The 15,244-nt window shown below is 50.0% G+C and overlaps 1 protein-coding gene across 7 annotated transcripts in view; it reads left to right on the top strand.

The window, feature by feature from the left end:
- CLCN3 (chloride voltage-gated channel 3) overlaps window positions 1-15,244 on the top strand; it is a 97,655-nt gene that overhangs the window by 80,111 nt on the left and 2,300 nt on the right. For 3 of the 7 annotated variants that reach the window (XM_032634135.1, XM_032634134.1, XM_032634136.1), the window contains 3 exons: window positions 2,975-3,191; window positions 7,305-7,380; window positions 8,879-11,635. In XM_032634135.1, the coding sequence (XP_032490026.1) occupies window positions 2,975-3,191; window positions 7,305-7,380; window positions 8,879-9,037 (452 nt within the window). In that variant the 3' untranslated portion in view covers window positions 9,038-11,635. Of the gene's footprint in view, window positions 1-2,974; window positions 3,192-7,304; window positions 7,381-8,878; window positions 11,636-14,927; window positions 15,043-15,244 lie in introns of those variants that run through there. The other 4 variants (XM_032634137.1, XM_032634138.1, XM_032634139.1 and 1 more) reach the window with 2 other exon arrangements.

Here is a 15,244-nt window from a genome sequence, read left to right as displayed (position 1 = left end):
AGGAATGCTTGAATAAATTGTGAACTATATACTATGTCTGGGGGTGGAAAACTCAAGATTTTAAAAGAGCAGTTTTCTCCAAATTTATTTATAAACTCGGCATTAAATTTTATGTTATATCGTTAAAAATCTTTTTTTATTTTATCTTTGGCTGCGTTGGGTCTCTGTTGCTGTGCGTGGGCTTTCTCTAGTTGCGGTGAGCGGGGGCTACTCTTGGTTGCGGCGCGCGGGCTTCTCATTGCAGTGGCTTCTCTTGTTGCGGAGCACGGGCTCTGGGGCGTGCGGGCTCCATAGTTGTGGCACGCAGGCTCAGTATTTGTGGCTCACAGGCTCTAAAGCACAGGCTCAGTAGTTGTGGCGCACGGGCTTAGTTGCTCCACGGCATGTGGGATCTTCCCGGACCAGGGCTGGTACCCGTGTCCCCTGCATCGGCAGGCGGGTTCTTAACCACTGTGCCACCAGGGAAGTCCCTTTTTTTAGTTTGTATGTAGATAGTACATTCACATAGTTCAAATTTGAGAAGATTAAAAGTTTATAGTGATGAATTGCCATACAGAGAAAGAAAAAAAAAAGGTATATAATGAAAAATCTCTCACCCATGACCTCGTAATCCCCAGTTTAGCTCCGTAGGCAACTGTCTCCTTGGCTTCTTACGTTTTCTGTAGCTATCATTCTCTGCCTGTGTAAGTAAGTGTATACATTTTCTCCTTTTTTATAAAGCAAGTCATAGCGTGCTACCCAATACGTGCTGTTCTGTGTCTTGTTTTTTTCACTAAACAATGTTTTTTTGGACATCTTTCCAAATCATTTTATTTTTAACAGCTACACAGTACTCCACTGAGTGGATGTACTGTGGAATACATCATGATTTTTTAAATCCGCTTCCCGCTGATGGACATTTAAGATGTTTTCAGCCTTGCTGTGATAAAAATTGCCACCTCACATATCTGATAACCTTGTGTACTTGACGTTTTGCCTATGCAGATGTAGGGAAGTACTAGAAATGGAATCGCTGGACCAGGGAGTAGTGCATTTGTAATTTTGTAAGGTATTTTCAGATTGCACGAAGTCGTGGTTCTGCCATGGACTCTCACCAGGAGTAGATGACGGTTTACTGTGTTAAAGTTTAGTCCAAATGGAGAGACATTTCTCCTGCATTTTTTTTGTCCAGATGTAAAAGTGAGGCTGAATGCTTTTTTATAGATTTGTTTAAAATGAAGCATGTATTTAATACTACATTTATAGTGTGAATTGAATCATCTTTCCTGTTTTCCACCTTAAGGTATAAAAGTGTACTTGCTCCTTTCTGATGACGTGCTGGGAGCTGTGGGTTTTACAGGGAGATTCTTAATGCATGAGAACTCGAATACCATTGACATATTGAACACGATTAGAAAGGTACATGGCGCAGTGACAGTTAGGCTGCTCCCCTCGTTGTACTTTTCTCCTGCCCCCTCAGGAGCTTCTGTTCAGAGTAAAGCTTTAGCTTGTGCACCTGGGAGAGAGGATCTGCTGAAGCTTTTCCCCATGGCAGTATTATTATCAGCCTGACTGTGAAACAGCGTTTACTCAACTCAGCTCAATCCGAACTGCAGTACATGGACCAGCCTTTTGTTTATCTCTTTGTAGGAGTTAAAATTAGCTTTGTACCTGCTCAGGTAGTTGAAACACCATTTTATGAGTATAGAGACCTTTTTGGTTTCTGAAATTAATACAAGTGAAAGATCCCTGGGGGATGTTTTTGGAATCGGTCACTCCCAGGTTTCACAGAGCAACTGTCCTACATGCTAACAGCCCCTCCGTTCCTCCGTTCCCAAGCCATTAGCCTGATGCTTCTACGGGCCAAAAGCAGCTTAACGAGCATTTTTCAGAAGTCATTTATGTCAGTTGCTGGTGGGCTTTCTTCTTCTCCGTGCCCTTCTTATGCTTCCAAGGTGCTTTAGGGGATCCTAGCGCTAGAACGTCACTGACCGTGACAGCACAGTGAAGCAGGGCCTTGCTGGACGGAAGGAGAGGGCCTTGCGGTGTGTGTTTATGAGCTGGGCTCACTGCTCCTGTAGGGCTGGTGCTTGTTATTTTGGCTTACGTATTTTTGTGGCAAAACTCATGTTCAGAATGTGTTCAGTATGACAGATAGGATATTTGTACACACAGCTTTGGATTCATACTAATGAAGAGCGTAAGCTCTTCCATTTTGCTTGTGTGTTCTCTCCCTTTCGCGGGTTTCCTTCTCCTCCCCACGGTCTCTCCTCTGCCGTTTTCTGTGTCCTGGCCACCTGTTGTCTCACAGTCTGAGAGGTGGCAGAGAGGAAGTAGGCACAGGACAGAAGCACTTGAGGCAGAGCCCCGGAGAGCGGGAATGAACGGAGCCTGTGCAGATAAACCTCGAAAGTCGGTCGGTGTCCGTTACGTGTGTAACTGTACTTTCAACCCACCTCGTGACGCACCTAGAAAGTTAAGCTTGAACATCAGAAAAGAGGAAGAACTAGCCGGTTCACAGGGGTAGGATAGACAACATGGTCCAGGCAAGGATGAGATTCTCTGTGGTCCCGCCTCCAAGGCAGGAGGAGTGGCCCACGGCACAGGCAGGCCTCTTGGGGGTGCGTTCCTGTAGTCAGTGGTGCTCTCGTTACTTGTGTGCCTTTAAAAGCCCGTATTTCCAGTATGCTTCCTTGTCCCCCAAAGTTAGACCACAGCAAAGAAAATTATACCATGATATAATTATACCACCAGTATTTTATTTGCATGAAGATGATTTGTTATTGGTGGATCCTAATTCTGTCTAATTTAAGAAATTGCTAAATGGCTTTTCAGTCCATTTTTTTCTTGGTTAGGAAGATGGGAAAAGAAAGAGGGGACCGAAAGGATGTTTATTTATTGTTTTAAATCTCTGAATAAGCTGGTTGTCCTGAAAACAGAACATACCAAAGAAAACCTACCAGTTTTTAATTTTTGGTCGTCTTTGTCTCTTCAGAGAGTGCCAGAAAAAAACAGGAAGGGATAGTGGGCAGTTCCCGTGTGTGCTTCGCACAGCACACCCCATCCCTCCCAGCGGAGAGTCCCCGGCCACTGAAGCTCCGCAGCATCCTTGACATGAGTCCATTCACGGTCACGGACCACACGCCCATGGAGATCGTGGTGGACATCTTCCGGAAGCTGGGCCTGCGGCAGTGCCTGGTCACACACAACGGGTGAGTGTGCTCGGCCCGGCCGCCGCCAGCCTGCGGGACGCTCTGGGGGAGCCCGGTCAGCCCCATCGCCCTCCCCGGGAGGGGGGTCCTCGGAGTCCCACTTAGCAGCGGCGAGCAGAGTGTCAACTGCCAGGTCTTTGCCAAAACAGGAAGTGACATTTCTCAGGAGCGCTTCGGAGCTGCAGGGAGCCGGGGGGTGTCATGGTGCGGGGTGGGCGGGGCCCGGCTGAGGATGTTTCCCCTCTTAGAGGGCGGCGGAGCCCGCAGCCTGCAGCACCGCGGCACCCTGTTCTCTTTTTGTAAGTATGCCATGGTTATTCATCTCCAGTACAGTAATAGCTTTCTAAATGTTTTGCTGTTTACTCTTTGCTTTATCGTGTAATGAGGGAAATCATATATAATTAAACGAGGTTTGTGAATTAGGTGAAGACCTTTTGCAGACGCTTTGTTTCTGCTTTTCTGTGGTCTCCATCCACACATCTTTTGAATAAGGTGCTGGCCGATGAACACCAGTGCACTTAAAATGTATAAATTGATGTCTCTGCCCTTTGCACGTAGACTGGCCGTGTTTCCCCATGGTAGGAGTGTGGGGAGGTATGGCCTGGCGGGTGTCAGGCAGCGTGGGGACGCACGGCGGGCCCGCCTCGGCGCACGGGCCTCAGCCCGGCGTTGCTCCCCTGCTCCTGGGCTGGCCTCTGCCTCCTGCCCTTTCTCTCCGGGCCCCTTGATCCCTACTGTGTGGCTCTTCCCACTTGGAATCCTCAGACACAGTGTTTTACCTGCAGGCTGATGGCAGCAAGGCTGGACTGTGTGTAGACGGGATGATTCCCCTGTGCTGCATGAGGCTCTTGGAAACACCGCACACTTAGAGGACCCAGCGGTTTAACAAACGATCCCGTAGGGACAAAACACACGACCCCTCTGTAGAGAAAGGAGGGAAAGCGAACACCTCCCGATGGGACACCTCCTTCGAGTTTCTCGTTTACCTCTGCGGCCCCCTGCACAGAGGTGGTCGTCAAGGCTGGGGAGGTGTGTCCAGGCACGTGGTCAGCACGGCGTAGCTCAGGGGTCAGGTAGCCTTCCAGCTCGGAAGCCCAGCCTCTTGCTGCTTTACGTGGTGGTTGACCAATAGAGTCTGTCTTCTTTCTTTGTGATTTCTTAAACTACTGTTTTCTGGGACAGTATATTAGCCCGTATTGGGTTAGGAACAGAAACAGAAAGCTAGAGAACTCGATCCATGATTGGTGTTTCCACTGTACCACCCAGCTAGGTAAGAGGAAATAAATCATTTGAGGGATGCAGCTCTTGATCAAGGGCAGGGAGGCTGACGATCAGATGCCACAGATGCTGATGGGGGAAGAGATGTATGTTGTAAAATAACTGCTTTCTTCTGTTTAGTGTTTAATTTAAAGAGTAATGGTACCAGACTTCATTGTTGAAAAAGCTTAATAAGTACACGCTAAATGGAGTACCTTATCGTGAAGGTTTGGGGTCCTTTTAGTAATGAATGGCTCACTTGGAAGCCTAGCTGAGTGAGTTGGCTTATTAAACGTTGACCTGCTCTGTGTTGCTCTCTGTGCCTGGCGTGGCTTGTCCTCCTGTGTCATAACAAGTGTGGATGTCTTTCTCCAGTCCCGGTGGAGCATGTCACAGGCTCTGTGGGTTCATGCCAGTCGTGCACTCTGCTGACGGAGTTCAGGTTCTCAGCAGCACGGATGCTGGAAAGGAGTGCAGGGGTGGGGGGACAGCTGATGAAGATCTTACCTGATCCCGCCTGTTTGTAAGAAAGCGTGGGGTGGGAGGTGGCTTTTTATGTTTATTGGCCTTGATTATATTTTCCTTACTTCTGTCCTTCAAGGAAAATAGATTGGTAGATAAAAGAAGAAGAGAGCTCATCTCTTCTGCATTTTAGTGGAGAGTCTAACGGTCAGCATGTTACAGTTCATACTGGGTCCTGAGAGGTGGAAAATAACTATGTATTTGGGGGGAAGAAGACCTGAGGAACCTAGACCCTGAGATGCAAGGAGAAAGTGAGACTAGGCGGTGTCTTGTCAGCGTTGAAGATTCCCCACGTTTTGTATTCTGATTAGCAGAATTTCTCAAAATCTTTTAGTCTTGGTGGAACCAGCAGGATGTTAACTAGAATGGCTCAAAAAAGAGGTCCGTGACCATATGCGTTTGTAAAGTGTTGGATTAAATACAGTTGAGGTTCTTTACTGTGGAGCTTCTCAGAGGGGGGTGAACAGCAAACTTGGTTTTCCAAACGTGCACCCGTTAGGGGAGGAAAACGGGAGCAGAGGAACTCCTGGAACTCGTGTTTCTTGGAAACCAATATTGATACTTTGGGAAGATGCTGGGTCATGCCCTGTTTACTCTGACGTCATTGTTCGCCCCCCACCACCACCTCCAGGGAACAGAAAATTGTTTCCTACGTGAATCACATTTTGCATTGATTTTCCTTGCACTTCTGAAAGTAATAAAGCAGCACTGAATTTGCCCTTGTTACTCTCAAATCTCTTTTCTCCAGTAACTAAAGAAAGGAAATATGTGTATTTCCTCCTTTTTAGGGCTGTTACTTGGTAAATACGAAGATTACTTTAGAAGTCTATAAATTTGCCATTGTGTCTTTAATAAATTCGTGACTGTCCTCACTGTGTACCTTGCAGTTTGCCAGAGGTTACTAACATATTAACTGAAATTAATCATTGTATGTAACTGGGCAGAAAAGAATGAGTAAGAACTAAGCTGCGATTCTTTTACTGAATTGTCAGGATACTCACGTTTCTTGATTCCAGCTATAAATGCAAGTGAATTGATGGTTTTTGTCTGTTTTATCTCACACATTTAGTCAGAGAAGAACATCTACTGAGTTAGTGTTTATTTTATGTAGTGCATTTTTTGAGCCTTTTGGAGGGAAACTGGCTCCCACGCTGTGAGAACTGTTCAGTTAGTTTGTCTTTGTTCTTAAGGAAAAGTACGTTATTTTAAAACATAATGAGAAAACATTAGCAAAGCACCTGTTCCTGCCTTTCTCATTCCCTACCCTCCGTTTGCTGCCCCGCCCCAGCACCCCCTAGTGACTGCTTCATAACTGACGTCGGTGGGGGACCAGAGCCTTTGACGGAACGAGGCCCCCTGTGACTTCTCCAGGAAGTCAGGATGGTCTGAGGCAGCGCCATACAGAGCTGACTTAACCGGAGCACAGGGACATCCAGTCACCCGGAAGGGCACGCTGGCTGGGCTTTCAGAATTCAAAGATGAAAGCTTTTTAGGGTTCTTGACATTCGCTGTCTGTATTGCCATACATCGTGGTTGAAGTCATTCACTTCCATTATAAGCCAGTTACCAGAATTTTGTTTTAATGATTAAAAAGCAGTTGAAAAAAAAAAAAAAAGCAGTTGAATTATTTTCAAGTACCCTCATGAGAATTTGTTCATCATCTTGCTTGATGTTATAATAATGATATTAACCGAGAAATAATCATTATTTAGAGAAAAGTGTATCAAATCAAAAAATCATTTTTATTAAGCTTATTTTAAGAAGCAGAATTCGGCAGGTCCTGAAAATCGGGGAGCGCATGTATTAGTCAGCTTTATTTAGTGTGTGTTTTTTTTCATTTTAATTCCAAGTAATAGTCACGGGGTTTCTTAAGGAGGCCAGAGCCTGAGGAGCCCGGGCCGCCTCTGCCTTTTCCGCGGCGGGGTGGGCCCAGCGAGGAGGGCCGCGGGCGACATTGCAGCAATGAGAGGAGCGCTCTCCTCTGTGGGAAGAACGCTGCAAATGCAACTCCTTTCAGAGTTTCGTAGCTGTGATAGATGTTGTTTCTTTGTACTTTTTTGTAGTCATCGTCATTGTGTGCTTTTGACTTTTAATTTAAAAAGGATAACCACCCACCAGTGTTTCAAATAGGATCATGTCACTTTGGAAAGTCAGTAGAATTCATGCGGTGGGACCTGGGATTTCAGATCATTTTTGTGTCTGTTTTCCTGAAGCTCATGAAAGCATTCTTATGGTTCATGTTTTAATTTTTTCTCGCATTCTCTATCATTATGATTGGAAGCTCCTCCCGCCTAAGTTCTCCCGCAGTCATTAGCATCACGTGGTCTGTTGCAGGAGCGTCTTGGGGATCATCACCAAGAAGAACACGGTAGCGCACCTGGAGGAGCTGACGCGGCGCGCCGAGCCCCTGGTGATCACGCAGCTGCCCCCCAGACCTGGGGGTGGGGGGCGTGCTGTGACGTGACCGGGCACACGCCGCCAGGCCGCCGGGGCCGAGGCGGGAACCTGGGGGCTGTGACCCTCCCGCCCCCGCACGCCCGCAGTCTGTCCGCGAGGCTGGGGGCGTGTCCAGGCCCCACCGTAGGGAGGGCCAGCGGGTCCCGCCTCCCGTCAGGGTCTTTCCTTGGATTTGGGGCCGTAGGCAGTGTGGTCGGCGGGCGAGTGAACCCTCTGGGACGTTCTTGCGGCAAATACGTGCCCTCGAGGACAGCCCGCTCTGCTTACAGTGTCCCCCAGCCCCACCCCGTCTCTGTCTTGTTCCCTGGTCTTTGGCCGTCTTGTGGGGACTCTGGCTCAGACGTGGTTGTCACCGGCCTCCGTTCTCTGCCGTACCCGCAGAGTCCTGGGGCGTGGGCCCCGGTGCCCTTCGCAGGCTGTTTCTAGAACGCTGTCAGCAGCTTTGAGAGCCATGTGCGGTGGTTCTCACTGGCTCTCTGTCCCAGTGGGGTCATGACCGGAGATGATTTTGAATCATCTGTTAAGTGGCCTGGCTTAGGCAGTTACTGCCTGGAACTGCCTCGCCCTGCAGTTGCCATCCCTCCGTGAGGCCTGTCCCAGTCCAGCACCGATCAGGCACCCCTGTTGTGCGCTAACCCTTCACAAGTGTTCCATGCATCCTTTTTAAAAAAAAGCTACTAACCAGAATAGTAAGTAGCTACCCATCCATTCTGCTTTCTGCTTCATCTATAATCATCTTTTAGGACTCCTTCTTGACGTTTTCGCCTATCTTTCAGTGTAAGCATTAACAACTCAGACTTTCATAAAAGCACCGTATCTTAACTTTTTTGACCAAAATCAAAAACGGAAGACATTGATGACCGTACTAGAAATTTGGGTTGTCTCAGAGATTTATCCTTGGGATTCTGAAGTTTGGGATTGAAATTCTGTGTTGACCATTTTATATGCATTTTTATCTCAATTGTATGTGCTTTCGTGTAGATTCTGCATACAACTGGGCAATCCTTAAGTTATCTTTTTAAAGTTAGTTCATTTTGGCTTTAAAAAAAGCGGAACATTGAGGGGATTTGGTCACCAGACACTTCTTTCTTGATGCGGTGGGAACAAATTTTCCTTCTCAGGTGGGGTCAGCGTCCTTTCCTGTTCTACATCCTCCCGTCTCTGTCCCTTTCTCACTGGCACACGTTACTCAGAGTGGCTGTGCTTCAGGGGGGCCCAGTCCTCAGTCTCGGGGAAAGGACACCGAGCTGTTAGTGACGTCGTACTCGCTATATCCAAGGATGGGTGCTGGGTATTTAATTATCTTTACCAGTAAAATGCTTTTAGAAAATACAGAATCAGGCTGCTTGCTTTGCTCTGCTCCTGTCAACAAAAAGGGTTTAGCTGTGGATTTAGCTCCTCTTTTCTTTTCCTTTTAATTTTAACGGCAACCTTCTGTTTATCCTTTTCAGACGCCTCCTTGGTATCATCACAAAAAAAGATATCCTCCGTCATATGGCCCAGACGGCAAACCAAGACCCCGCGTCCATAATGTTCAACTGAGCCCCGTGACGTCAGAGGGAGAGGAGGCCGGGGAGGAGGCCCGCCTGCTGAGCAGCACCGTGCTTTAACCCCCTTCAGAAAAGGAAGTAGAAAAGCCGGGCTGCTGCAACATGGTTTGCAGTACTGCTGGTGGAATGGAGGAGTTGTTTGGGGAGGGAAAGGAGAGAGAGAAGGAGGCGAGTGAGTATCTCCCATCCCACGAGGGGGCCACGTGGTGTGCTGTCTGCGCTGGGTGCGCTCAGCCCGGGGTGTGGCCTGGGCCTCCCTCCACGGGGAGGGCGGCCGAGCCTGACCCCGGCCCCCGGCCCGCTCTCCAGCACCGCAGAGACGTGCCTGTTTCGGGAGGGATCCCTCTGAATCGAGCCATCTCTAAGACTGCAAGGTCTTGCCCTTTTTTAATCAAAACTTTTCTGTTTAACTCATGAAGTGTACAGTTAGAGCATTACCTTTCTGCATTCCGGATGAGCTCCCTCTCCCCGCCGCCCCTTCTCGCGCTCTAACAAAGCCTCTGTAAGTTTGTGTGCCCTTTGGAAGCAGTCCTTTCTCATATTGAGATGTACTGAGGTTGTACTGAGGTTTCACACAGAAGAAGGGAGTGTTTCTTGTGCCCTTAACCCCGTAGTTTGCCCCATCCCGAGATGCTGGGTGCAGTCACGTGTGCGCCGACAGGGGCCCATGGCACCGGGAAGACCTCCACGGAGGAGAAATGAGCTCTCGCTCGGGTGCCGTGTGGTTCAGAACCAACAACAGTGAACTTGACTTGTGAGGATAAACAGTTTTCTTTTTTGCTTTTTTTTCCGCCCCTCTCTGACTTTATGGATAACGTGACCTGGTCGTATGCAGATTTTGTTTCTAAAACTCCTATAATACACAAGTACTGTTGAGCGTAAGAAGACAAGATGCTGCTGCTTTGACAGTGACGAGAAGGAAGAATTCTGTTTAGCTGCACCTGGTATGAGTTGCATGTTTAAACACTGGAATTTTCTTTTTCTTGAAATTAGATCAGTCTTTTTCTTTTCTTTTCTTTCCTCAAGGTGTTTTACTGCTGACGCTGAAGAAGAAATGTAATTCATAACTTGCACTAAATGTATATTTCTTTCTTAAAAATTTACCATTCTTACTTATATTTTTATGGATTAAAATTTATAAAATACAGATCAGTTAATATCGCACTTAAGTAATTTTACCTTTTTAATGTGATTTTTGTAGACTAATTCAGACTTAGAAATATGGAGATACGAACAAAGTTTACAGTGGGAACAAGGGTTTAAGATGTGGTTATGGTTATTTCTCTGCGATCAGATGTGTACGGAAACCTTTTCTGATCTTTCACTGCCATCCCCTGGGTTGTCTTCTGACCTGTCCATTTTGACTCATTAACTGGAAGCTGAAACACTACATATTATTTTGCAGATTAAAACCAAAAGTTAAACACTGTTAACCTTTAAAAGAAAAATGAAATGAAAACAGTAGAATTGCAGAGGTGGCAGTTAAAACGTTAATCTGAACAGAACCTGTGAATCTTTGCATAGGTCGCGTCCAGGTGTCCAGTGACGTTTTGAATCCACACTGCGCTTTTTTGCAGGATGAGTTGAAAATACACTGGGATGTGTTTGGAATTGTGGGTTTTGGAAATATCTGACTTAATCGTGGTCTTAATTCACTATTGGCAAAGGCAGTTTACTTGAAGCACTGGCCTAAAAATTCTGGATTATGTATTTTTGGAGGCGAAAATGAATTTTTACGGGCACATTTTCTGAAACATAACTGGCAATGAGCTGTTTTTACATTTTAGCAGTGGTTCTTCACTTCCTGGTTCTTAATATATCTGTAAGATCTGTGAGATCACGGAAGATCTTTACGGTCTGCAAGGTTTATAAGATCATGAGGCCAGATTAGAGTGACAGTTGAGAGTTGAGCAAAATGTTAGGAATTTCGTGAGACCTTCTGAGTTTTGCTGTCTGCCTGCAGTTAGTGTTTTGTCCCCGTTCCTCCCCCCTTGGCCGCCTCCAGGCTTTCTTCCTGGTGTCTGGAGGGCAGTCCTTCCTGAATGATGGTCCTGTGCGTCTCCTCTCGACCTGTCATCCGTGCGTTTGCCCCCCGAGAGGCGCGGCCTCGCGAAGTCACACGTGGCGTGGATTCTGTCTCCCACGTTTCCTTTCCGATTTCAGGTCCTGCTTCAGAGACTGACATCTCGGGCGGATGTTGATTTTCTTCTCGGTGTGTCCGCCCTGCTTGAGACAGGGGAGGGGGGCCGTGTCTCCAGTGTGCTCGTGGTTGTCTGCGTCACTCTGTTCCACTTTTCCTTTCGGTACGTTGGGGTGTGTCTGCTTTTCAGCCAAAGGAGGGAACACTGGAGACCATGAGATCGATGTGCCTGGCTCATTGGCGAACAGATTGACCGATGTGGGTGGAGCGCCTCATTTGAGTACCCTTTTAGAGAAGGTATGATGAGAATGGGCAAGGGTGTCAGCATCTCTTCTTAATCAGCATTGTTTTCAGTTTTGGCTCATGAAGAATGCTTAGTTTGTTAATCTGTGATGTTGCCTAGAGCTGTATTTATCTGTTTTTATTTATACTCATGTAGTAAAGCTGCATATCATTACAGTAAAAATGGTTACTGTGATGAGTCAATCAGAAACTCTATTAAAATCTGTATGACAGTGTGTGGTTTGGCCTTTGATTCCCTCTGTCACCGTCCCCCGCGGTCACAGCCGTGGTGCAGCCGAGGCGCCCGGCGCGCAGCCTCGAAGGTGGGGGAGGGTCGTCCCGCGTCTCTCGCGTTACAGGGCCGGTGCTGTCCTTTGCAAGCAGGAGCGACAGGGGGACAGACGCTGGGGTAACAGCGGGTGGACGTACCAGCGATGCGGTCGGCGGCGTCTGCGGGCCCGCAGAGAGATGGCTCTCAGTTTGCTGTCACACCCCTGAAAGGAGACGCGTGAGTCAGCGGCACCGTGTGCTTTTAAGAACGAGTGTGGAGGTTTGCTGACAGAGCTGCCTGCGAGGAGGTGGTGACAGGTGCGCTGTGGAAAGGCCTCCGAGGTGTCCGGCGGGAGGAGCCCGGTCCCCACGCGCCCGGTGGGCCTTGTGTCATCGCTCTCGCGTGCTGTGCACTCGACACGTGTTGAGCACCGACTGTGTGCTCAGTGCTGCTCCCTGCTCCCGAGGCCTCCGGGCACGCGGGGTGTCAGATGCTGACACGTGTCAGGGTGCGCTGTGGTGGTTGCTGAGCACGTGTGTTGACGCGATCCCGGGGACCGCGCGCTGTCCCGGCCGGTGACTCGGGCAGAAATCCCCCGGCTCGGAGGGTCGGGGGGACACGAGCCACGGGGGGCGGGGATGCTGGTCGTGTCCGAGGGGCAGGGTTACTCGTGAGCGCGCCGTGGGGGCTGCAGGCTGACGCAGTTCCCCGCTGGGGGAGGAGCCACGCTGAGCACGCGTCCAGAGGCGGGAGCCCCGGCAGGTGCGGACGGCAGGTGGGGGACGGGGCTGGGGGCGGGGCGGGAGAGGAGCAGCAGGGTGGGCGGGGCAGGCGTCCGGCTGCTCTGTGGGTCCAGACCGTGGGGCGGGGCGGGGCGAGGGGGGGGTCGCTCCTGAGGCTTGGCCTGCGGGGCGGGGCGTGCGGACCCTCGGGACGTGCAGGGCTGGAGCAGGGTGTCGGCCGTCTGGTCTCCCGGGCTTTGGGCCAGGGAGCTCGGAGCACCGGCTGGGTTGGGCCAGGGCGTCCGGTGGGCGGTTGTGTGTCTGAGGTCCGTGTTCTGTTCGCGACGCAGGCCTGACCTGAGCCTCCTCGTGGGGCAGGACAAGGCCACCGTGGGGTCGAGCGGTCAGGGCAGCATGAGGCCGGGTGCAGAGGCCCCTCGTGGGAGAGGTGGGCCTCCGGGGCGCGTGAGTCACGGTCGCCGACAGGTGAAGTCAGGACAAGTCGGCCCCGTGGACGTCACTGATGCTTTGGCCGGGGCAGGTTCAGCGTGATCGGGCGGCCGCAGTGTGACTGGAGGGAGTTCTGCAGAGATGGGAAGGGGCTGAAGGCATCCGGGACCGCTTTCGGAAGAGCGGTGTGTGATGGACGGTGCCGTGTTGTAAGCTGCGGGATACTATGGCTTGTGCTGTTGTTCGTGGTGTTGTAAGGACACCGCGGGCCCCGACGGAGGCCCTGTACCAAGCCCATGTCACCAAACCACGGCTCAGTCCCTCAGCTAAGGGCAGGTCCAGTCCCCGGCAGCCTGGAGGTGCCCTGTCCAGCACCAGTGAGGTCATCCGCCACGGGCCCCTCTGTCCCCCGCAGGTAGGTCACCTGAGCTCCAACAGGGCACCGTCTCCCCTTGGGCCCAGGAGGGCCGCCGGTTTTGCACAGCCCCTCAGACCCCCTCCTGCTCGCTGGATGGGATGAATCGCTGCACACAGCCAGCAAGGTCTTCGGGGTTTACTCAGTTGGATTTTGCTTCTTTTAAGCAATGGGGATGTTTGAGGGAGACTCACTGTTCTGAGAGGGCAGGGGGGGCTTGAGTAGCAGGAGGGACTCCAGGGGGCGGGGAGCAGGTTGGACAGGCGGCCTTGAGCGGGTGCTTTGAGCGGGTGCGAGGGGGTGTGCCCTTGTGGAGACAGTTGAGATCACGGTCTCCGGTGAGGTTTATTGCTTCCGCTTATTTTCTTAGGTGAATCATTCTACATGTGTTAGAGGTTACACAAAAAAAAATTTTCAAGCTCCAGGTGTGAGCTTAGCTAAATTTGAGCTAGGTAATGATTTTGTTAAATTCTGATTGGGTCAAGGTGCTTTACTCATGAAAGAGCCCAGGTACTTAAAATGAACAGGAAGGCAGGTGGCATTTGGAGGCCGCAATAGCCAATGAAGAGTAGATAAAAATATCTAGTAAACGAGGTTTCAAAGGACTGTGCCTTTAGTGCAGGAAAAAGGTAAGAAAGGAGTGCTTGGTGTCGGGCTGGCGGGAGGAGCTTGTTCTCGAATGGCCAAGGCTCGGTCCTTGGAAGGCCAGTCCCTCCTGAAACGCGCTGCCAGCCCTCGGACACAACCGCTGGGCTTTGAGACTGGAAATGTCTCTATTTCACAAGACTCTTGTCCTCGGGAAGCTCTGCTCACAGCTATAGCATCCAAATTGTAACTGCCACGTTCTTGGCACTCCTGTCCAAATCCTGTCTTGGCTCCAGTATACCCAGCTTTCTGAAGATTTGCACTCAGGTTTGTTTAAGGTGTGGATGAGCAGCTGAATTTTTCTGTCCCCTTTCATTTATTCCTTGGTAGGAAATCCTGTTGAAATCCGCATTAGTGATCACAAGAAGGCAAATTTAAAAAACTCACATTTGGGATTGTTGGATCAACAAATAGCAAAGTTAAGGGAACCTAGGAGTTGTAGCTGAGCAAACGGTTTTAATGGGAGACACTTGAGTTTCGTAATCAGTATTTTAGATAAATGTGTTAACTATTTCTAAATACTGCCACAATACTGACAGGCACCCTAGAAAGTAAAGAAATCTGTGGGGAAAAGCTCAAGAGCTTCTTAAAAGGTTATTTAAGATCAAACGTGATCTTTTTTTTCCGAATCAAAGCACGTGTGAGCTAATTGTTACTGTCACGTTTTAGCATAAAGCAGCTCAGTGTTCAGATGGGTCCAGGTAGCTGCAGGCAGGGCCTCCCGTAACGGAACTCTGTCCGTTCTTAGAACGGGAGCCCTGCTGTCAGGACGAGGACGTTCCTGGGAGTGAAAGGGAGGGAGAGGCGCCATCAGCTGAGCCTTAACTGCGTACAGCGGCAGCACGGCCATGGGGAGGACGACGGCCGCCGCACGTGGGCTGCAGCAGAGGGGACTAGTGACCCCAGAAGTCAGGGCTCCCCAACTTCTGGGCATCTCACCAAGCAGTTCCCCAGACCGTGCTAGCGTGGGTTCCCCTGGCGCCGAGCGTGGGCCACGGTGGTTAACAGATACGCTTATGTTCAAGGGTTGGCGCTACCGAGGGACCTGAAAGCCCACAGCCTCACCGGGGAGGGAGTCCTGCCCCTGTCAAACTCCTGCCCGTCTCCTCGCCCTTCTGCCACGAAGAGTCCGGGTCTCAGGTGGGTTCTAAGGAGGCGGCTGACCCAGTTAACTTTGGAGAGTTCTGTGGGCAGGTCCAGTCAGTCCTGCAAGATGGGGGTGAGCCAGGTGACCTGCGGGCTTTCCCACCTTGAACCTCACGAGGGAAACCTCACTAAGGGGCCCTTTGGCCCAATCCACAGTTTGCTATTATTTTGTGTTTCACTGTGAGCTCTGAGGTTT

The sequence above is a fragment of the Phocoena sinus genome, chromosome 6, assembly GCF_008692025.1.
Source record: "Phocoena sinus isolate mPhoSin1 chromosome 6, mPhoSin1.pri, whole genome shotgun sequence".
NCBI classification, from domain to species: Eukaryota; Metazoa; Chordata; class Mammalia; order Artiodactyla; family Phocoenidae; genus Phocoena; species Phocoena sinus.
The sequence above is the reverse complement of the archived record's forward strand: the minus strand, read 5'-3'. Positions and strand labels throughout refer to the sequence as shown.